This window comes from Anomalospiza imberbis, chromosome 4, assembly GCF_031753505.1.
Source record: "Anomalospiza imberbis isolate Cuckoo-Finch-1a 21T00152 chromosome 4, ASM3175350v1, whole genome shotgun sequence".
NCBI lineage: Eukaryota > Metazoa > Chordata > Aves > Passeriformes > Viduidae > Anomalospiza > Anomalospiza imberbis.
Genome location: NC_089684.1, coordinates 1,433,641 through 1,457,106, shown reverse-complemented (window position 1 = coordinate 1,457,106; position 23,466 = coordinate 1,433,641). Strand labels below are relative to the sequence as shown.

Genomic DNA, 23,466 nt, shown 5'->3' with positions numbered 1-23,466 from the left:
TCCTCATTCCTGTAACTGGCAAATGAATGACCTAGAAAGTAAAATGTATAAGATGCACCCACCATGAATACACAGTTCCCTACATGGCTAAGAAATCTCAAGTGATACAAGTATTTTCAAGTACTTCTGAATTGGTGTTCTAAGTTGGCTTTAATCAGTAAAATTTAATATATAATACAATATTTTCAGTTAACACAATATTTTTCATAATTTTAAAGTGGTACCATCTTGTTGCAAACTAGATAAAATCTAAGCAAAAAAAAAAAATTTTCCCACGTTATTTAATGTGATGTTTGCACCTTAGAGATGCCTGTAATGTTTGCTGATTATCACAGGTTTTTACTGGATGTTAGGCAAGCAGAACAGGACCTTTTGGCCAGTGCAAGGATGTGCAGCAATGCATCCTCCCATTTCTAGTGCTCTGTATAATTCTTATGAATGCACATCATGTCCCCCTGCTAGCATGTAATTATTCAGAAAACTGTATTGTTGTACTGTGTTTTTATCTCTCCGTAACAGTTCTGTAATGGTTTGCGCCTTCACCCCCCGTTTTCTCCCAGTGGTTCCACCCCGAGCTTTCCTGCCTTTCCCTCAATGCCAATCTCCCTGAAAATGCTCAGTCATTCCCCTGTCCCCTCCCTGCTACCCTGTCCATCACTCGGCTCTCCATCGCGCTCTCCCAGAATCTTCCACCTTGGGCGTCGAGTGAGTGGACGAGGGCCGGGGGTCCCTCCCTTGAACTTCCTCCATTGGTTTGTGTGTCTGTCTGTCCGTCTGCCTTCCCCTCCCCGAAATCCCCCCATTGGTTAATGGGCGTCCCTTCCCCCCGGTTAAGATGTTGCGAAGGCCTCCAAGGCGCTTTCGGCTGTCGGATACAATGGCGCTCAGAGCTCCTCGGAGCTCGGATTAAACCTGAGACTTTTCCCCGGCCGTGAGTCGACTCCCTCATTACCTCTCGGCCGCTGCCTCTCCTCCATACAAGGCAGACAGCGAAGCGCTCTGTCTGAGCCGCTCCCCGAATCCGCCACGAGACACAGGGGAGAGTCCCTCACTGCTGACCCAGGCGAAGCCAGGGGCTTCAGAATAGGCACGGCGGCAGGGTATGCTCCTAATTGCATCTTACTTCAAAACCCAAGTTTGAAATGCTCCTCTGCTAAACACACCAGATATTTTCAAGATTGGTTCTCTCTTCATTTACCTAATATGTATGTCACAACATAAAGTCCTGTGTCACCTCTCCAGCAACTTGAGCTAAACTGTGTGAATGACTCCAGGTGTTGCTCTGAACTTTTAAAACCAAAATTTGAAAAACATCTCCAGCTATGATTCGAATGTTTGAATATAAAATACTTCAAGAATTTTTAAATGTTTAAAGTATTTCAATACATCTTTAAAAATTTTTGTCTTCAGTTTTCATTAAATATGGGGATATTTAAAATGCAATTTCACACAAAGGTTAAACAAAGGGAGATGGATAGAAACAATAATAAAGAATAACTGATATATATTTTTTATTAAGAAAAGGTACAGCAAACAAAATGCATTCACAAAATAGATAATCAGTACTTTTAAATACCACAAAGAATAACCTGAAAACACTTGTTAGAAGCACAAACATAGGAAATCATCATGAGTAGAAAACATACAGTGGCTCAGCATTTTTAACACAGCTGGGGATATCTTATTCTATGTTAGCTCACATTAAGTTGAATAAACTTCTCAAATCATATGAGATAAGCAAACAAATAAAATAGAAAAATGAAAACAAGAGATTGTCAAATCCATACTCATTTCCTTCTTTTAATTATTATGTTTCCAAAATAGTAACAAAACTTAGCCAGGCTTGATATAAAACCTGTCAAACAGCCAGCAAAAAATCAGTCACTCCTGCCGGTTGGCAAAGCAGAATTTTGCAAAGTTGATTACTACACCTGTTCTCAGAGGCTTCAAAGGTAATCACAGATTTGAAGAAAACAAAGGTAAAATACAAGTATTCATAGTTTTTTTTTAAAAAGTCATTGTAACAAGGTAATGCTTCAGTTACTCAAGTACTAGTCATTCCTTCCTTGAAGGTCACATTTCTGAGGAGAAAGAAAAGATGTCAAAATAAAGGTAACTATTATATTTTACTAATTAATCCTAGAATAAAAAGTAGTAATTAGCTTTAGCCATCTCAGATGATCTTCTATTATTCCCAAATATCAACTATTAGCATATTACTTAAAACTCTACACCACTGACCCATTGCTGAAGTGATTTACAGAAGTAAAAGTGAGATGAGGAAGAAGAGAAAATTTCTTGCCAAGATGAAATCAGGTCAGAGAGAGACTGCTGTAACACTACAGAACAGTAATTACAGAGTGCACTACTCTGGTAAGCTCCCAAGAAGGAATAAACAAGAAGGATGAAAGATGGTAACAGCACTGCTGAGATCACTCCACTGTAATTGATACATTTAAAAGGCAAGATATGCATAACAACCGCATGGGAATTCAGTTGTTAAAAACCACGATCTTTAAAAATACACGCTTCATGAAAATGGGCTATTTTCTGGTAAGATATGGTGCACAGTTGACATTGTTAAAACTAGGGATACAAATATTAGATAAAAATAGTGCACGACACGGTATCCTCCAAGCATAGCAACTGGACTTTTTATTGCTCTCAGGACTCACTGTAAGGCAAGGAAGACTAAAGACAATACTCTACTGATGATACTCATTCTCAGAAACATATCATCTGTCATCATCTCAGTCAAAATGTTGTCTTAAAACATAACAGGGTATGCCTAGGGGCTCACCAGTAAAGCAAAAGGCATATCTGCTGTTTCATCCCCACTGTCAGTATCTCATTTGCTACAGTTTCCACTTTTTGCTTTGCCCAAAAATTCGCAGAAGAGAAAAATTGCTGACAATGTGGGTTCATGCCAGGCTGAGCTCAGTTCTCAAGAAACCTGTGTTTTTGTTAACAAAAGTAAGCTTAGAACAAGCCATATGTATTTACCAGCAAAAATAAACTTTAAAATCTGTTCGATTCATCAGCTGTCACAGCACACATATTTCCTAAACCAATCACTCTTTATCTCTCCCTGTCCTTCCTCTTCTCACTACAATTCAATACAGGACAAGTGGGATATCCAGTCAATAATCAGGCCTGTAACACTTAACTGGCATCATCAAAACCAACAATGATCTCTAAAAGAATAAACATGACAGTGAAAATGAACAGGTAAGAGGCCGATTTTGATTTATTTTTTTAAGGACTATAGTGATCACGATTAAAGACATTCACAGATTCAAGCACTAACAGTGAAAAAATATATTAATTATTTTTATGCACTTGTTTTGGAGATAGTTTATCTAGTGTAGGGTTCAAATGCATTTGAGTTGGACTCTTCTGTGGAGTGTCTTTCCTTCATTGCTGTACTTGGGAGAATTTCGTGGCATTCCTCTTAATATGAACCATTCATTGTTTGGAAATAACAATTAACAATAATAAACTGGTAAAGTATATTTGGGTATAATAAACCTTTGTAATATGCAGGCAACATATATTTGAAAGTTGTCAGGTGGTGTAAGACCATTAAAGAAAAAGAGGAATGAGAATCCATTATATTATATGGTCTTTGGAGAGCACTTTGCATTTATTGGTTGCAATCAATATTTTATAGCAGGAGAGACAGCAAAAGCAGAACTTTGAAACATCTGAAGTGTGTTAGAGTTTCATATAATCACAAAGGTATTATTTAGAAACAGTTTAAACCTAACTCTTAAATAGAAAAACCTGCTAAACTCAAGTCACTTACTTTTCAGCTGCTGCTTGATCAGTTGTTCTTGCAGCGCTGCGCTCTGGAGAATGCGAGGGAGACCTCAGTGTGGAGCTGAGCGGAGGCGAAGCCCGGAGTGAGGACGTGGAGAGGCCGTGCCGACGCATCTCCTGAATCGCTCGCTCCCTGCCAACACACAGCAGCCTCAGCTACACAACGCTTTGGTATGGTACCATGGTAAAGGACCCCTGCAAAAAGTCTCACTTTCTTGTAAAACCCCTCAATTCTACTTCTGTTTGCATGAGAAGGGATTTTTTTTATTTTTAGAGGCAGTGGTAAATTCACAAAACTTACGAAGAAATTCAGAAGCTGTATAAGATTTTTTCTTTAAGCAGTTTTCAAGACGAAAATATTAAATTTTGTATGACAAGAGGAAGAGTTTTCCATAAAAGTTTCTCACTATTCAAAAAAGCAACATTTTTAAAAGTGAGAAAGAAGAAATAAGGAGGGAGAGTCAACTCACTGACAAACTGGCATCTTACCGTTCAAATCGCTCAGTGGTCAGTTTCCTTTTTAAAATATCAGAGTCAGTCTGCATCTCTGCAAGTTTACTTCGAAGCATGGAAACCTCTCTATTATTGCTGCTTCTAAAAAAAATCATGAGAAGCAACAAAGTTTTCTTTGAACAATGTCAGCTAGGAGCTTAGAGAAGTCAGAGAAAGATAAAACAAAACCAAATACTGAACATGTTGTTTCACAGACTAAATCAAAGACAAATTAGAAGCAGCAAGAACCAAATGAATTCAACAGAATGTTTCTGGAAGAACCTAAGGTTAGAATGAAGCAAGCTGGCATGCCTCTCACTACATCCTGACATCACCACACTCTTTTTCAGACAAAGGTAAACACAAACATGTTTGATAAAAACAGACAAAACAATTAAATAATTAGTTTATTGCTTTACTGTTCTCCGTTGCAATTTGAGATAGTCTTTGTGTAAAAAAATAATAAAAAGGCAGTAAATACCCACAAAAAATTACAAACTTAACAGACAATGGCTTCAGTAAAAATTTTATCAAGTAGGCTGGAACTATCTGGCTAGCCATGAACACAGCTGAACCAAATAGAAGTAAAATTTGTATTAAAGCAAATACCAGATGAGCAAAACCCTGAAAGCTTGTTAACTACACCCTTGGTATCTGAGTCCAACTGTTTCAAGTGCAAGAATCAAAATTAAAAGGAGCCTTGAAAATCTTCAGAAACATGATTAATATACTTCTCAGGAAATCATCAGCTTGGCTTATTCAATGCTTGGCTGCAAAATGCCATCAATTACATTATAAAGGAAGAAAAATAAATGGTTGCAAGTAAAATAAGTTGTCTAATCAAGAAACTGGACAGCTATGTCATTCTATACAGTCTTCAAAGCCACTGTGAGGTGGAGTACTCAAAAGTCTCTTCTGGAGAAGCAAAGTTTTACTAGTTTATTGCTAAAGCTCTGGACTGGACTTCTGAAAAATGAGTTCCACTCCCAGCTCAGTCACAGACTTCCTGTCTGGCACTCGTTGGTCTTTGACTCCAGGAAGATGAAAACTACTCAAGAGATTTGTTCCAAATAAAACCGCAGAATATTTTTTTCCCATGTTCCCTATTCATCAGTAAAATTCCTAGAATGGTATCTTGATCCAGTATGTTGAGAACAGATGCAGAAGACAAGACATCTTGATGATATTTTACATGTCCTTCAAAGACAGGCATATGCTTTCAGGATGGAGGTAAGAATTCAGGGCCCAATATCATTATTGTAAAATAAAGAAAGAAAGCAAACAGTTTGTGAGTTCTGAGGTTATTCCGTGTCAATGACATTTAAACAAAATTAAGAGCATTAAGTAAATCACTCCAAAATTTAGAAATATTTTTAAACCCTTTATGCAAAGCAATCATCATATAAGTTTACACGGTGATACACAATTTTCAGAGGACATCTCTCTCTTTCACAGTAGATACATATAGCTCTCAAGAAGTAGTTTACCTATTCCATATTCTCTGTGTATTTAATTCTTTAATCACTCTAAAGCATCCAGACATCATTTACTGTACTATCACCCATGCAGTACTCGAAGTAACAACTACTTATTCTTTACACAACTCATAATTTCAGCACTGGAGAACTTCACAATTCTGAGAATCCTTCTAATGTCAGAGGTTGTAGCAGTGCCATTTTCTAAATAAAGCAGAGGGGCAGGTAATATAAAGTTAAAAATTTAAATAATGTTCAAAAATATTGGCACATGATTTTTGTCAGTTAGAGCTGAAATTCTGCCAAGCCAAATGAATTTCTGTATTTTGCAAGACACAAATAATTGTCATACTTCAGTCACAGCTGTGAGCATCTAAAGTTCCTGTTCTTTAGACTGCAACTACCACAAACCAAATAGTAGAAAATAAGATATATACAACTAGTTCTCACACCTGAGCACTTGCCTAGTAATATGCAGAACCTTTGAGAGAAACAGTGGAAAGCAATTCAACAGAATGGCCACTCTTCCTCCAAGAGAACATTTTCCTTCTTCCTGCAAATATCTCACCCTATTAACACTGCAAGTATTGACATTTACAAAAAGCAATTAACCCTACAATGTGTGCAAAAGAAAAATAGTGAAAAAAATACTATGCACATAGTTAAACAGTTTTATAATGTTTGTACACAAAGTAACTGGATTCAATTTAATAATTTAATTTTAAAAATTCAATTTAATTTAAAAACTCCTTTCCCTTTGGTTTTTGTTTGTTTGTTTTTGGGATTTAGTTGGTTTGTGTTTTTTGTAAATTTCACATTGAACTTTGTAATCAGGGTATTCTATTAGCTTATGTTTGTTGTATGCAATTAGCATTTTTTTTCCCCAAGTAAACAAAAATCAACAATACTAAAGCATGAAGCAATTAGTTGCACAGGGGCAATAATAATGTCATCATCTCCAGATTCACTGAGAACATTGCTACTTGAGGTGGACCATCATAAGCCACAAGTTGTAACCTCTACATCAATCAACCAAAAGCGTATTTCTTGCACATCTGTGACGCCAAGTTCCAGACAGTTTAAGCTGGCTATATTCCATATCTCACAAGGAGTATAACCTGTTCCATTAACTTCCACATGTTTCTTTTCTCTCCCTACGTTAGTGTTTACTAAATGGGTGGAGGTGGACTTCTACACCTGAAATTCTGCTTTGACTTTACTCTTCACCACCATCTGCACTCAGCTGCTTCTCGTCCTCCTTGCTATTTAATGCAGAGCTACTACTAGTTCCTGCTGATGTATCCTGAGGAGAATTTCACACACACAAAGCAACTCCCCTCTTAACTTCGTTGTTACAAATAGATCACTCTTTTTTATATAAAAGTGTTGCTAAAAGCTATTGCTTCTTTAGGCAGATCCACAGAAAAAGTTGCTGGCCACATTTAGTGGAGGCGTCAGGTTTACTTCTGTTTGTATTTCAAAGGAATAATAAGTGACACAGAACTTTTTCCTCAACAGTTAATATCAACAGCAGCAAAAGTACTTTTGCTTTTTTTAAAGCACTATGACTTCACTATTTATTATGTAAGTGATGCTTTAATCAAAGCAAGGACAACAGGCATCTTCAGTAGATAAGCAATTCACATTTACCATGAATTTAATATACTTGGGGTTTTTTTTGTGAACAGTAAACACATGTTGAAAATTTGCGCAGAGGATGTTTCCTTTGGAACTCCTGTTTAAGTTTACTGCTTGCACTAAACTGATGTCCACCAAAGCAACATTAATTGATAGCAATATGAAAGACCTGTAAAGAAACTTTAAGTAAATGATGCCATGAAAGGCCAAAAGACATTCCTGCAAAAATCTACTCAGCCATACTGAACACCCGATTTTGTGAGTAAGTATTGTCATATTGAAATAGTTCTTTTGCAAACCACATAACACACACACACATTTGTTAAAACTTACAGTTTGCTCTCAGCCAGTGTTAGCTTGTCTTTCAGTAGCTGAATTTCGGTATCTTTGTCTTGGGACATTAATTGATTCTGAAATTCTTTGTCTCTACTAGTAGCCAATAACGTTTCAAGATTCTGAACTGTAAGTCTCTCACTGGATAGCTGCTTTTTCAGCAACTCTCCTTCTGATTTTGTATCTTCTAATTCTCCTAGAACCTAAGGCACAAATTTTATATGTTATTAATACACTAATTAACAAACACAGAGAATTGTATTTTGTGAAGAGTTGTTAAAAAAACTGAAATTATCTGAAGTTTCATAAAAAAGAACAGGAAACTGAGCTCACAAAATAATGTAAAGCCTACAGTTATTTTAAACTATACTTAATTTAAAACTATTCAAAACTTCTATCAATGTTTTACTAGGAGCTGCATTATTGAGTGCTGGAAATGTTTAGGTAAGTACCTGGAACACAAATTGGCTTTTAACAGTAGAACTTTGCACAAGAATAAAAATAGTATTGACTATACTTCATTCTATTTGACTAGGTCGGCCCACAATTAGCCTCTTGGCTTTTGCTGGAAATGTAGGAATACTTGTTTTCCTCTTCAGTTCTGTGAATGTAAACAAATTTTACTTTTCTCAAGGTCTTGAATATTACAGTCCCAGAAAGGCTGACCAGTCACTAAATGAGGACAAAATCAGCTGTAAAGAAAAAGGTTCAGAAAATATGAATATTTAGAACTTTTTAAACTTTCAAAATATTCGAAGAATTCCAGCTGTATCTAAATTTCTTAATCAAAAAGAAGCCATTAGGGTAGGGTCTTTACTATTTAAATAAGAAGTGCACTACTGGCTTTTTATTAAGTTTGAGTAAATTAAAAAACCAAAAAGAAATATAATCTGTCTGTGGTACAGCTAAAACTACACCTGCAACATTTTGCAGTGATAATGATTCAAAGAAACTCCCTCTTTTTGGACAAAATCCATAGCTACAGACCTGTATATTGTAAAATTTATAATTTATATAAAAACACAAAACTAAAGCTGTAAATTAACTTACCTTGCTCTAAGAAGTAATAATTTTCTCCAAAACCTATTAAAAGCAAAGGAAGTTACTTTGTTACAGCAAATTAAATTTGCCTTTGTTGCTTACCCTTTCATAATCCATGCTTTTGGATGTCAGCTGTCGAGCTAAAAGTTCTTTGCTAGCCTCAAGTTTCACACAGAGTTCTCTCACAGAAGCGAGGTCTGCCAACACAGAAGCCTTATCCTGATTTTCACGTTTAAGATCCTCTTCCAATCTGGACATATTTTTGGTTATGGAGGAGATCTGAGATTCATACACTTGATGTGCAACAATATGCTGAACAAAACCAAATATGGATACATTTTCAGTGTTAAATTTAAGAGTTTCCTGTTGAATAACCTGGGTTTTTTTATACTTTATTTTCCCTTCAAAGTTAATTTTCCCTATAAAATTACTTAATATTTCTTCCCTCTCCCTAAAATATAGCTAAGGGCAACTAATAAAACAGCTCTGCAATTTTTAATCACCAACTTGAGTAATTAGACAGGTACTATAGAAGGGTGGAGCAAGAATTAAAAAAGCTTAAACCTTAAACATACAACCTATTTTTTAACTCAGCTTGCAATATAGTCTCTAACTCTTTGTGGCTAATTAGAAGTATGGGACAAAATGTAGTTAGTCCACCACAATTATGCTCTAGAACTTCTCTTATTGCTTCTAAAATATAAACCTCTGCTTCTAAAATATAAACCTTATGTTCTACAACATTGGTCTAGGATTCAGTATTATGGAATCCTGATTCTGAATTTGGATGTCTACCAGATTTTTACCTTGAGTCCAGCCACCAATGCCTCAAATACTTAATTCAAAGCTTCAAAGAAACATGAAAACTAAGCTTGCAAAATATTCATAAAGCTATATGCAAATGTTCTGAAGCAACTAAAAAGTTACTTACAATGTCATAGTAACAGTGATAACCCAACAGAAGAGATCTACTATGAAAATATATGCCACGATTCTAATTTTGGGCAAGCAGGGGTGAAGCAAAGCACATCTAAACAAAATCAGGTACTGTATCAAAACCTCCAGTGTTTGTATTTGAACATTCACATATAGAAATTATTTTCCATTAAGGCGTTAAAAATCGTAAATCGACTTTATTAAAAAGCACTTGAATGTATCCCACTTTCCTAGATGGAATTTCACTGCACAAGTTATTACCCCTTGAATCTCTTTTTCCAGCAATTCTACTCTCTCTCGAAGATGTCTGCGATCTGTATCTACTGAAAGGAGTTCCAGTCGTATGGAGCTGCTTTCTCCTTCAGCTTGATGAGCCTTCATTTCCCAGCCTTCAGCTTCTGTATGCAGCATCCGGAACTTCTCTAACAATTCTTGGTTTTCTTTTTCCTAATGAAACAGTAAATTGCTCTTCAATGATCAACATGCCCTCAAGTTGTTTGATGTCATTTCATGCCTATTCCTTACAATATCTCTTCTTTTTTTCCCCCCAGAAAGCAGAACTTCCTTCATTTTCTTAATCCCACTATCCGGCAACTACTAAAATTCATCATCCCTTTTCCAAGTCGAAATAGCAAATAAATATAGTGATGGCATTCAGTTTTATTAAAATGGAAGTACTTACACTTAGAAGTTGTTAATGAGTTTTAAGGCTCCCAGGAGAGGGGTGATTTTGCATCTCTCTGCATTGTCAAGCGTCATGTTACTGTGATACACTGCATGCTGCCCTTTCCAAGAATTTCTGTTTTCAGCTCTTTTAGTTACCACACCCTTATAAATATTTGTATTACAGCAGTGCCTCAATCACTGGTAATCTAGTAGAGCATATATGCCTAAGGAGTCTATCACAGAGGTACAAAAATGCAAGCTTTGGTGCTCACCATTTGTGCAGTGATAGAACAAATGTTGCTTGTGAATTTTACTCTGGCCAAGTGTGTATTATAAGGCAGGGATAAATTTTTCTTATTTACCTCCATTCCCTGCTCACATAATGTGCAGTGGGATATGCACGTTGGTAGTATAAATCAGAATTATCTCATGAGAAAGGCAACTGTTTCTGAAATTCTTTCTGTGTATCCTGCAGAACTTAGAAAGTGCAGACAGGATCAGGTGGAGCATTAGGAAACAGAAACTTGTGATATACCAAGTGAACACTGTGCAGAAAAGTAAATCCTTGTTTCCACAGGCATTATTGATATCATACTAGAAAAATCCCTGAAATCAAGCATTCATGACTGGTTGCTGGCTGTGTATTCTATAGCTTCCTGGTACCCAACTTGAATAGCTGGATTATCATTTGCCAAAGACGTAGTCACGTCTGTAGCTGAAATACTTTGAAGACATTGTAAAATTCTTAAAAAACAAACTTTGAATATTTTAGATTGATGGTTCTATGCTAACCTACTACTGACCTTAGCTTTTTCTCCATGCTTCAGTTTCTACTTGTAAAAAGTGGTTAAATTTACCTGCATTCATCTAGACGTGCAAGTCAGATCAAAACTTATTCTTCCCTTCAAAGTCACATAATAAATTTGCCAGTTTATGTTGTCTTGACCCAAATCCTATTTGTTCCAAATGATTTTTAGTTTTAACTCACATACATCATGCTTTTGAATCCAAGTATCAGGTTAAAGGACATTTAACCAGAGCACTATTTTAACAGTACTATTTTAACAATTTTATGCTGAACAACAGATAAATTTTTTTGTTTTCCAAAGGAGTAAAATAATTAAAATCATTGTATAAGCTGCTTGCTGCCTACAATCATGAAACAGTACCCATTATTTTACTGATTGCCTGGTCAAAACCCAAAAAGCCAAACATTCAAACATGACATGTTTGTCAATCTCTAGCATTATGGCAAACTGAAATATGATCGATGAAATTGTGATGTGCTAGAATTAATCAGTGCTTCAGATCTAACAAGGTGTTATATGAACCCCCCACTAATAGCTTTAAACATTGCAGAGAAAATAAGGAAAAATAAAAGAAGGAAATGGGACAGGCAGGGAGAACAGCACCCTAACCATGCAATTCTTACTTTGTTTTACTGAATGCAGTAATGATTGCCTTTGGATTATATTTTTACCTTTGAAGCTATCAAGTTCTCAAATCTGGAGACTTCAGTTATGTAACTATGAACCCTGGTTTTCATTTCTTCTTTTTCACGTATTGCATCTTCAAGCTCAGTACTGATAGCCTAGAGAAATTGCATAAAGGCAAAATTGTGCTTTGCAGTAAATTAATCACTATATAATACTCTATCAGATTAAATCAAAGTAACGGTATATGCCCTAGATTTCTTTCTATTCTACTTACAAAGCTCTTCGGGATTTGTAGGGTTCAGAAATATTCCCTGCTACCTTAGATACACCAAAGAGTTTCCAGGCAAGAATAATCACAAAAAACAATGACTATCCCACCAGTTCATAAAACATGCAGCTTCCCTGATGACACATCCTACTGATCTTAGGAAAATTTGACATACTGATGTTTGGGAGCTCGAATTTTTATAGCTTTAAGATTCACTATGCCTGAGTAAAGGAAAGTTTAAGATCAATAGAAAGCCAATTTTATAACAAAATAACATTTATTTTAAAGTAGAATTGCAAGACTAAATAACTAAATGCACTACTAAGATCATATTTAAACATCAAATATGCACCATGGAATTTGTTTGAGATATTTGAACTGCTAATTCTGTCCCTCTCAGGTTCAGCTCTCATCTCCTTCCGAGTCCTCTAGCCCAGAGAGCCAAAACTGCAAGTATCTTTTTCTATCTCCATGATCAAATGTGGGGAAATAAAGGATGCTGCCTTATTTCTTCCCCTTCTGTTTTTTGTGTCATATTACTATTCATTAGCCTTTTTACTGTATGCCTTATTTAACATGTGATAAAATCAGTCTGCTTGTCTCTGTGATAGCCTTCCCAAACACTGGGAAAACTTTCATCCTCACATTATGATAACATTCAATACTTCATCTTCTTAGACACCTGTGAAGAGCAGGTCTCATTTCAATAGTACATCCACATATTTATATATTGCACTATAGGTTTTGCAAGAACTGTTCAAGGTCCTACATCACTTTCTTGAAACATGTTGCTATATTATACTTTGTGGCATCAGACTCAGCCAGGGTGACTGAGGGGAATTGAAATAAATGGTTTAGTTAAAAATGTCCTGATTGTTTTTAGTACTGGCACTTACAGTGAATTCAAACAAACATTTGTATTTCAGGATGAAAATTCTGAAAGGCATTTGAGTCTCATGAGGAGCTGTAATAGTTGTATTTGCTATAGAAGATGAATGAGTTGCAACAAAATTCCAGGTTCCCTCTAAAGATAACTCTCACATACTCTCTACACAGACTTTCTAATGCTCAGCCCAATAAAAGATGCTACTTACCCTATAAAACACTGAACATTTTTGTTATATATTTTCCATAGAGACATTATATACACCACAGGGACATCCATGTCATGCACTTGGAACTGGGAGGCTTTTGGTCAGCAATAACCAGCTGCTGCATGAACCCAACTCATTATTGCTCCAACACTCTAATCTCCAAAACACCCTAATCTCAAATATGGCATACCTCACTCAATAAATCCAGTGCTTCATGGAAACTAGATGGATGAAATTAATGAATCACTTCACCAGAACAAATTCAGATGTGCTACCAATCTCCCTCCTCTCCCTCTCACTTTCACCTGATAATCTGATGTCTGCTTTTGGAGTTTCTTTCTTTCTCTCAATAATCGCTTCCACAGGTAATAAAACCCAATCTTTACCAACTGAGTACCAATTGCCAAGTGATATAACCAATTAACATAATTTCATTCTATTATAAACAATAAAGTTCTAGATTTATTTTATTTAGATTTCTTTTTTTATCTGAGGAAGGGTTACCAAACTGAAAGCTCGCCCATTTCTCCCTCACTGCATTGACTACACTTAAGTATCTGAAGTATTGCTTTTACAATTTCTGCCCAGTGATTTGCAACATCCCAGTGCTCAAGAAATACCAGTAATGAAACACATCAATCAAAATTGAGGATGTAGCAGTTTTTATGCAAGCAAGCAATAAATGGTTTAACACATCAGTATCATGTGCTGTCTTCATACCTGGTTTTCTCTGGCCATTGTAGCCAGGTCATCTTGCAGTCGCCTGTTTTCTTTCAGAGCCATTTCCTTTACTCTTCCCATTTCTGCAAGCTCTATCTGGGATGTATCAAGCTGGCGATGTAAGCTGGATATCTCCCGGTCTCTGTTGCTCAGCATGTCCTGCATCTGGCTATCAAGTGAAAACATTATTAAAGTTGTCCCTTCTTGTACTATACCACATACTGCTGAAAATAATCAGATAAAATTCTTGCTCTCTGAATGATGACAAACTGAGTCTAAACATAATGCAAACTAAGTATGCAAAATGTCAATATGCTGAAATAAGATCGATTTAATCTTTAGTTTTGAAGATGTATCTGGTAAGATGTATCTTATTAAACAAAGAGCAATTACAGATACCTATGTTTATCTGTCTTTGGTAGTGATTATGTTAACTACATATTTTATAAGCCATAAAGGAAGAAGACAAATAATTTACACTTGAAGGACAATTATCAAAAGAGTAATGAAAAGATTCACCAAAAAAAATAGAAATATAAACATCTGTAAACTTAAGTGAACTTTTGCATTATTTTTGTCACATAAAATTCATGTATCTATGTTGCAAATATTCAGTTACATTGGTCTTCAAATATTTATATACTGGTGTTTAAATTTTTGCTTTTAAGATGCTATAGTTTAAAAAGTCATGCTTAAAAAGAGGAAAGAACGAAAGATCAGAGGAAGCCCAGCTAAAAACTACCTAAATACATTTTAATTAAGACTGTACTGATATCTTAAGCTAGAAGAATTAGATTGCCAATCATTAAGAATTCAGCTATGAATCTTACCCAGGTCAATCTAATACCTAGTGGAGTGATAGAAAACTACTTCTCGACCAAGAGTTAGGAAACGTTACCAGTTTATTGATACAGACAAGCAATTGTCAATGATTGTTGTAACAGTTTCTTAGCAGCCTGCAATATAATTGCACAAGAAGTGTCTTCCAAAGTTGAGTACATCTTTCTCGACACTGTATACTCCTCCACTTGAATCAAAGGGAGTTAACTCAATTTCATCAAAATAACTAAAATAGCCATCTACTTTCACTTTGAAACTACTACATAAAACAAAACCTCCAAAGAAGGCATCCTACTCTTAACTTACTCTGTTGAGGACTCCAGCTCAGAGAGAGTTAAACGTAAATGAGCAATTGTTTTCTCCTATGAAAAAAAAATCAAAAATTGTGTCAGGTATTATTATGTTGCAACATAAGAGGACACTTCCAAGTTAAAGAACTTTTAATGTAAACCTTTATTTTAATTCTTCACCAATAAGTAATTTCCAAGTTTATTTTCTTTACTGTGAAAGGATTGTCTTGTCATTGAAACAGGTGGAAGTCAGCTATAGATTTTGTCACCTCAGGCTAGTACTTTATATCTCAATAAATACCTCCACATGTAAAATGCAAACAAATACTTCTTTATTTTCTTGGAGTATTTAGGGAATACAGGAACATTCATAATTAAGGCTCTATTGAGTTGGCAAATGACTCTGCATTGTGTCCAAGCACAGTGGTTATGTGCTCTGCACAGACTTTGTCATCAAGGCAAAACGTCTCCCTAAAACATGCTTTAAAAATTCCCAGGTGGAATGCAAAGTAGTACTTTTACTGGACATACCCTGTTAGCTAAGTTGTCATCTAAGCATGCAATTCTTTCTGTTTTTTCATCTACGGTTTCTTGAAGACTGTCCTTTTCTTTGTCCAAAACACTAATTGTACTTCTCAGCACACTGACTGCTTCTTCCTGTGAAGTGCTCCTCTGGTTTAACCTATCTAAAAACAAAAGAGTAAGTGCTTTCTATTTTAAAATCAGGAAATAAGCACAAAAATAGTTACAATTACCTATTATCTCTTTCAGCTTTATAATTTCATCATGAGCTGTCAGCAGTTCATCCTTTTTGAGGGACAATCTGTGCTGTAAATCTTCAACAGACTTCTGGCGTTGGTCATTTAAGAGCCTGAAAAATGAGTATACAGTTGAAAGAAGCTTGGAACTTATTCTGGGTCTTTAACTTCTACTCTTAAGCTGCTTCAAGTGCTGGAACAGTTCCAGCATAACCTCCTGACAGGGCTGTATCACCAACCAGCAGCATGGGGTTGTGCCATACTAACCATGCTCTCCCTCGAGGAGAGGGAGGACTTAAGGATTGCTGAGGCCAACACCACTTGGACTCCTGCTTCAAGTCCACCTCAACATCAATGCAAAATGGAGTAATGGAACCTTGGTGGAGCAACCACTTTAACCAGAAACATTCACCTCCTCTGATTTCTGTTACTCTTTATAATGCTACTTGCATCTTTTGACTCTCGCTTTATAAAGTTTTTGATATGGAGCTCAAACCAGTGATTACTACCAGTGATTACCAGCCCTACCACATTTTAAGAAACAACCTAATTGACAGCTACAGTTTTGATCCTACTTTTAAAAAATAAAGAGCCTGAAAGATATTTGAAATCATCTACCTACACAGTTGTTTTCTTGAAAAGAAATATCAAAGTGACTTAGCAAAAAAAAAAAAAAAAAAAATCAACAAAATTCCAAAGTAACTAAGTGGATTATTTATGAAACAGGTAAAGAAAAAATCCCTCTCAAGTGGGAGCCCACAAAAGCTAGAGAAGCTTTTCATTCTTAAAAAACTTCACTAATGCAGAATACAGCATGCCTCTCTATAAAGACCGCTGTCATCCACTTTGAAGTGAAACTTCAGAGAGGGGAAAAAGAAAGGGCAAGGGGCAAACACAGCGTTTCCATCATGAATAGAATAAAATCAAATGTTAAAATAAATGCAGCCCTACTCTTCATTGTCTTCTTTTTGCAGTATCAATGCTTTACACTGAAATGATAGGAACCTAATAAGGCTTTTTAATTTTCATGACTGTTGTCACAATTTTACCAACAAATACACTAATTGTTTTACCAGGAGTCCTCTGTGCAATTGGGAGCATTAGATGAACTGCAAGGCCTGCTGCTCAGCAGTGTGGTACTGCTCAGGTGGGGAATGGGGGATACCACACAGGCCCTGGTTTCCTTTGTAAAACATCCAAAAGATGTCATCTACAGCATTACCCATCCTGTAATGATCTGTTACATCAACGGCTCTCATTTCCACCCAAATTTATTCAATACTGCTTTCACTTTCTCTAAGCCTTTTTATTCTTCTATGACATTTAGACACCTGATGGGAAAGCAAGTAAACTTGCTTTACTAAAGCAAGTTTAAAAAAGCACAATGATCCTGCAAGCTTAAACAGACCTTACAAATACATAAGGATACTTGAATCCTCCAGTTCTAAGCAAGCTGGTCAAATCCCCACAGACTGTGTCTATGGATCATAAGATACCAGTTCTCAAAACTGTAGGTGCTACTGCTGCAGTTTGCAAAGGCATCTGTCTTATTTTTAACAGAGTTTGGGAATCCTTTTAGAAACTTTCAGTTCTGCTACATTCATAAGCAGAAAATATGGTTATTGGAGGAAACAATTCTAGAATGAGCCATAATAATTATCAGTATATTTGGTCATCAAGTAAGTCCAGCAGAAGATTGCTGTGAAAAGCTACCACAGCACTTTCCTTACTTACACCTACTTTTCTTTAACATACAAGCTGTAACAAGTGATTTTTAAAATATTTATAATTACAGTCTTTCCCAGGAACTCAACCCTGTTATACAGTTACAGAATAAACAGAATTATCCTAGCATCTGTAAAAGATTACCACATTTTGTATCAGACTTACTGAAGTGAGCAAATCTCAGCTTTAAATTGAGAAGAATCATCAGAAGTCTGGGCAAGTTTACTTGACTTCAGTTTTAACTCATTTTCCAAATAGTTTATTCTTTCTTTCAGGATAGAGACTGTAGTCCTTAGTTCACACTTTTCAATCTGAAGCTGCAATTTAAAATAAATAACCAAACGTTATTATTGCAGAAAGCTATCACAACTTGGCTTTCAAATAAATTAAAGTTGAAAACAGATATTAAAATTAATTTCTGGAACAGTCTATCCTATTTTAGAAATAATAAAAGCTTACTTCCTAAAAAAAGCACTTACTCCTTGAATATTATTCTCCAATTCTGAAATATCATGCTGCAGCTTTGATTTTTCATGGTATGCTGCTTCTTGATGCATCTGAGAAATATAAAATTAGATGTAGCAAGATTTTTAGATTTAATCAGAGAAGTTTAAGTTTCATGTTTCAGAAAATACTGCTTTACATTCTTAGATGAATGACCAAATGCAAAGCTCTGTCTGTAAAACTACAGAACATTAGCTGAAAATACATTACTGTAGTTTAATATAACATCACTGTTTTGGGTTTGATTCTTGGTTTAGATTTTTAAAAATAGTATATTTATATTTGGTCCCAACTAAATTAATATTTGTGAGTTGTCGTGGTGTTTACTGACCTACATGAGGTTGCATGCAATTATAACTTAGTGCCCTAAGACATTTTAAATAAATTTATTCAAATAATATTACTTACAACATGTAACGTACACTACAAAGCTAACTGGCCTTTCCCTAAATCTATGAAGAAACTTTTAAAGATTACTTATCTGTTCCCTGACTTCTGTGCATAACTGCAGTGAAACAAACTCTCAAACTTCCTAGAAATGCCCTAGATTAGTGTGTTTGTAAAGGTATTTCAAAGTGGCACACATATAAAACATTGGTAGCCACCTATTAGAAGAAAGGATGGAGCTGAAAACACATCTCTACTACTGCATGCACATGCTTTAAGCAAAGAGGCCAGATTTACTGCCACTGCATTCAGATACACAACAGGTCTTTATTTTTGTGGTAGTAAAATCAAACTATGGAAGCATTCATCATACAATCACTACTGATATATGTGGTCCTGGGATAAGTCCATTAAAATTATTTTCAAGAAGTTTTAAAACATTATATCAGTGACCAATACAGAAGGCAGGGAAACAAATCCCCTGAAATCATAGGCTCTTGACTACAACCATGAATGCACATTAATACCAGATACCACATGGTCATAGAATCATAGAACCATTTAAGTTGGAAAAGACCTCTAAGACATTAGGTCCAACTATTAACCCAGCACTGCCATATTCAACACTAAACCACGTCCCTGTGTGCCACATCCACATGTTTTTTGAACATTTGCAGGGTTGGTGATTCCACCACATTCCTGGGCTGCCTGTCAAGACCATAGTAACAGGAAAATCACTGTATTAATAAACATTTTTTTAAAGGTCAGAAATACTGAAACTTGGATTGAATTTATGTCTCATGGCTCAGTTATGTACCATTTAAAATATAATCTGCCAAAGAAATGCAACGGCAACTAAAGATCAGCAAAAATGAAAAAGCCCATATAGTCCCCAGTTTGTAGGATAAGAACCATATGTGACTGTGACAGTGTGCTCCTCCCCCCCTTTTTTTTTTTTTTGTTAAGCAATAGTCACTAGTGGCCCTCCTGATAGCTGGGAACGAGAGCAGTGAAATGCTGAAATGTTAGCTGAGAGATATAAAGGATTGATTGCTATAATCCTTTAGACACAAACTACACCAAGTATGGATCCAGCCACACTCCTCTGAGGAATCTGGAAGGCAAGAAGACCCTTCTGAACCTCATGACTCAATAGGAAGGTCTCCCTGACAGTTTTGTCTGACCTTGGCCTCTATGCAGCAAATACTCAAATGTACCTTACCATCAAATCTTGTTAAACCACCATTGCATCTACCATTGAATTTTTTGAAACTCGCTGCCTTAAGTGAACAAAATACATCGTCGCTTCTCTCTTGTGAGTGAAGTGCATGATTTCTTCCACAAAAATGACACTCAGACATCTTTAAAGTAGTGCATATGCAAGAAGTATTCTGTGGCTGGGCCTCCATATCTAGGTCTCCCACACAAGGTGATGACACATTTGTCCTTAAATACTTGAAAGCATGTTCCTCTACCCCTGCCTAGGACTGTGTTTACAGGAAAACTTGGTAATTCATAACAATAACAGTAACAATAAGAGATATTTGATAATAATATAAATTTATTGAGCTCTCAAGTGAGTTTGAAACACAAAGTTATTGAAAAGGGGAACTGATAGACAGCCAAAAACAAACACAGCATTTTTGTATAACCCTTCCCTATATGTCACCTCAATGCAAGCAATGAAGCTATAAAAGCTCACCTTTAATTTTTCTCCAAGACTTTCTTTTTCTGCCATTAGTATTTTAAAGTCAGTCAGTGCAATGTCTCTTTCTTCTTCTATGTGACTTTGAGAAACAAAACTGTGTTTTGCTTCTCTTCTCATCCTGTTCAATTCACTCTGAGACTTTAAAAGATTATAGTTTGTTAGCATACATGGACTGCAATATGGTGCACACATGAACAAAATGCTGTAATTATAGTAAGAAGTCCCATTATAGTCTTACTTTTCTCTAGACAACTAAAATGTATCACTCAGTGGCATGACAACTTACACTGCCAAAATAATCAGCATTCTTTTCTTTTACTGTCCCAAGTATAGCCTAACTCCACTGTTCTCTTATCAGTTAACTACTCCTTTCTTGATACCTTGCTGTATCTTTACACAACCTTCTCATCCATTCTAACGATTTTTTCCTGATGTTTATAATTTACAGAAGCCAATGCAACAACTTATAATAGCTTTCAAGTTAATAAACTAACTAGAATACATAATTTATTAACAAGTAATAAAAACAGGTATATATTTTATCAGCCTTGGCTGTGTTCTACTAGGTTTTTCATTTTAAATAACCAAGAGTATAAGAAGTGTTAATTGGTTATTTCAATGTTAACTATAAACAATTTCTTCTTACCTGCTCATAAAGAACTTTTAATCTATCTCTTTCTGCAGTCAATAATTTGACATTGGACTGAATTTCTATCATGTGTTTTTCAAATCTGTCTAACACAGACCGCAGCTCATCTCTTTCTCTGGTGATTGATTTAAGCTCTTCGCTCTGAAAAGTGATCAATAAATTTATGTTAAAATTTGCTAATTAAAATGTCTGAAAAATTAATACCAGAAAAGAACTCTTCCTGTTAGCAAAACATAAAAAATATATTCAAAATAATTTTAATTACAAGAAAAAAGCCTGGCACTGGTGGTATAATCTAAACAAGAACCAGCTGTTATAAAGAAAAAGCAAAGGAGCTAGCAATAACATTTCAGCCTTTTTCTGATTATTATCTAGTTCTATTTATTTCAATAAACTGATCAATAAGTAATCAGTGTTACTGTAAAATGTGACAAGGAAAGAAAAGGGCAAATTGACTGGAGTTTTTCTCAGTTGATTTTTTGCAAAAAGAATGTAATTTAGAAAACTACTACAGTCATTTAATGCCACTGAATTTGAAAATATATTTGATGGCTTCTTAAATGTTTCTACAGTATTTTTTTCACTTATCTTGACAGCAAGACCTTTACCTTCTCTGCAGTCCTGTGGCTTGCACTAGGCCTTAGTTTTACCATTTTCTGAAGATAGTCTAATTCTCGCTTATAGTAGTCTCTGTCATCTTCTAAGGTCTTTACAAACGCATCTAGACGAGATGGAGATTTGTCTCCTAGGGCAATACCATAGTCCAATCTAATTCTTTCAATTTCTAGGACAAGTTCTCGTTCTGGAAGGAAAAAAAAAAAAAAAAAAAAGAAGAAAGAAAATCAGCTCTACAGGGAAGTCATGCATTTCCTCAAAGACACTTGTATTTGGGATGGATTAACTTGCACCAACCATCCGGGCAGCAATCCTGCTGAACAGGATAGAAGAGTTCTGAAGGCTAAAGAAGGCTAAACACAAATGAGCAGCATAAGACCATCAGAGGCCTCACAGCACCTTGAGCTGTGTCGACAGAGGGATGTGATTATTCCCCTTTATTTAGCACCCATGAGATTGCACTTAAAATACTGTTTTAAGGTTTGCCCTTCCTACAACAAGAAAGATGTACATAAATTAAATCCAAGGCAAGCACTGCAAGATGGTCAGGGAGCAGAATACTTGCTCTGTGGGGAACTCCCAAGGGAACTGGGTTTATTCAGCCTGGAGAAGTGCTGAGAGCCAAGGGCAGACTGACAGTACCATGAGGGATTTACAGATAATGTAGAGCAAGTTTCTTCACAGGTACATAGTAGGTAAATAAGGAACTGTGGCAATTAATTGCTACAAGCAATTACAAGCAATTGTAATATGGGGAGAATATTTTACTCTGACAACTGAAGAACATTAGAGACATCATGGAATTTCATCCCTGGATGTTTTCAAAATCTAAATGGATAAATCTCTCAAGAAATGGAGGCTGAAGAGTTTTGGAAATTACTTTGTAGGAAACTGCCACAGAATTAGGATAAGGATGTCCTGTGGGATCACAGTAAAAAGCTTTCAGTTCTCACATATAGAATGAAAACATCTTTCTAAGACAAGAGTTTTTACTTCAACTATGACTGGAGACCTAGGGTCTTCTTTTAATTTATATATATTAAAGGTCTTTTAGTGCTATTAGTTAGTATGTTAACTACGTAGGTATTCTATTTCAAAAATTACACAAAAGCAGTTTCCAAGAATCTACGTTTGATGATTTACCTTTTCTTTCTAAGTTCTCTGTTTTTTCTGTCAGCCTTTGCTTCTCTTGTTGAAGCTGGTTTACCAACAGCTCAAGATTCCCTTTTTCGTCTGTTTTCCCAAAGAGTTCTTCATTCAGTCTCTCATTCTCCTTATGACATGAGCACAACTCCTGAAGTAACAAGTATTATTGTAAAAATTAGAACTGCCAATAGACACACTTGGGAAAAAAATAAACATTTTGATCAACTTTTCATATACAACACTGTTTACTTCTGGTTGACCTGGATGCTTTATGCTTTAACATTTGTTGCAGGCCATCATTGTATTTATACTACATTTTATTAAGCCAAATTAAGCATTACTTTTTACAAGGATTGCAATCAGCAACAAGAAAAGCAAACCAACCAGTAGGATAGTGGGATACAACCATGGGAAAAAAAAATAATGAATAAAGCAAGAAATTATTTTAAGGGCATTTGGTAACAGTGTTAGTGTTAAAGTGCATTACAATACAGCATCTCAGTCAATGCAACTCTGAAGCCAATTAAGTGCTATTTGACATACCTTTCTATAATCTGATGTCCTGAAAATTAAGTATTTTTGTTTTTGCAAGTTCCCTAGATAGGTTAATAGAAAACACTGTACTCAGCTAATACACAAGTTGCCATATATGCTAGAAAGAGTCTGGTCTTCAAAGAACTGATAATAGTGATGCTTTTCATCTGGGACCTATACTTTGTTTCTGAGTGAGCCAGGTATTGGATAATTTTTCACATCCCAATTAAGAGACAAAGTTGTTTCAAGACAATTAAAACCCTCTAGGATGTTTTAAGTCATTTGTGGTAAAAATGATTATGTCACCAGGAAATTATGACTTCAGACAGCAGAAATAAGGAAATGTACAATAAGGACATAGTCAACCATACTGTCTACAGAAATTTCTTTCA

General features: G+C 35.6%; 1 protein-coding gene across 5 annotated transcripts in view; it reads right to left on the bottom strand.

Annotated features, from left to right (window-relative positions):
* Nucleotides 1-3,111: 3,111 nt before the first annotated feature.
* Nucleotides 3,112-23,466, bottom strand: part of CEP135 (centrosomal protein 135) — a 30,945-nt gene continuing 10,590 nt past the window's right edge. For 3 of the 5 annotated variants that reach the window (XM_068186781.1, XM_068186780.1, XM_068186784.1), the window contains 16 exons: nt 22,538-22,688; nt 21,388-21,581; nt 20,777-20,920; nt 20,125-20,268; nt 18,011-18,088; nt 17,697-17,848; nt 15,804-15,919; nt 15,580-15,734; nt 15,065-15,120; nt 13,919-14,087; nt 11,881-11,991; nt 9,996-10,181; nt 8,901-9,110; nt 7,758-7,960; nt 4,309-4,413; nt 3,112-3,952 (listed from right to left, as the gene is read on the bottom strand). In XM_068186781.1, the coding sequence (XP_068042882.1) occupies nt 3,802-3,952; nt 4,309-4,413; nt 7,758-7,960; nt 8,901-9,110; nt 9,996-10,181; nt 11,881-11,991; nt 13,919-14,087; nt 15,065-15,120; nt 15,580-15,734; nt 15,804-15,919; nt 17,697-17,848; nt 18,011-18,088; nt 20,125-20,268; nt 20,777-20,920; nt 21,388-21,581; nt 22,538-22,688 (2,325 nt within the window). In that variant the 3' untranslated portion in view covers nt 3,112-3,801. Of the gene's footprint in view, nt 3,953-4,308; nt 4,414-4,721; nt 5,528-6,925; nt 7,090-7,757; nt 7,961-8,900; nt 9,111-9,995; nt 10,182-11,880; nt 11,992-13,918; nt 14,088-15,064; nt 15,121-15,579; nt 15,735-15,803; nt 15,920-17,696; nt 17,849-18,010; nt 18,089-20,124; nt 20,269-20,776; nt 20,921-21,387; nt 21,582-22,537; nt 22,689-23,466 lie in introns of those variants that run through there. The other 2 variants (XM_068186783.1, XM_068186782.1) reach the window with 2 other exon arrangements.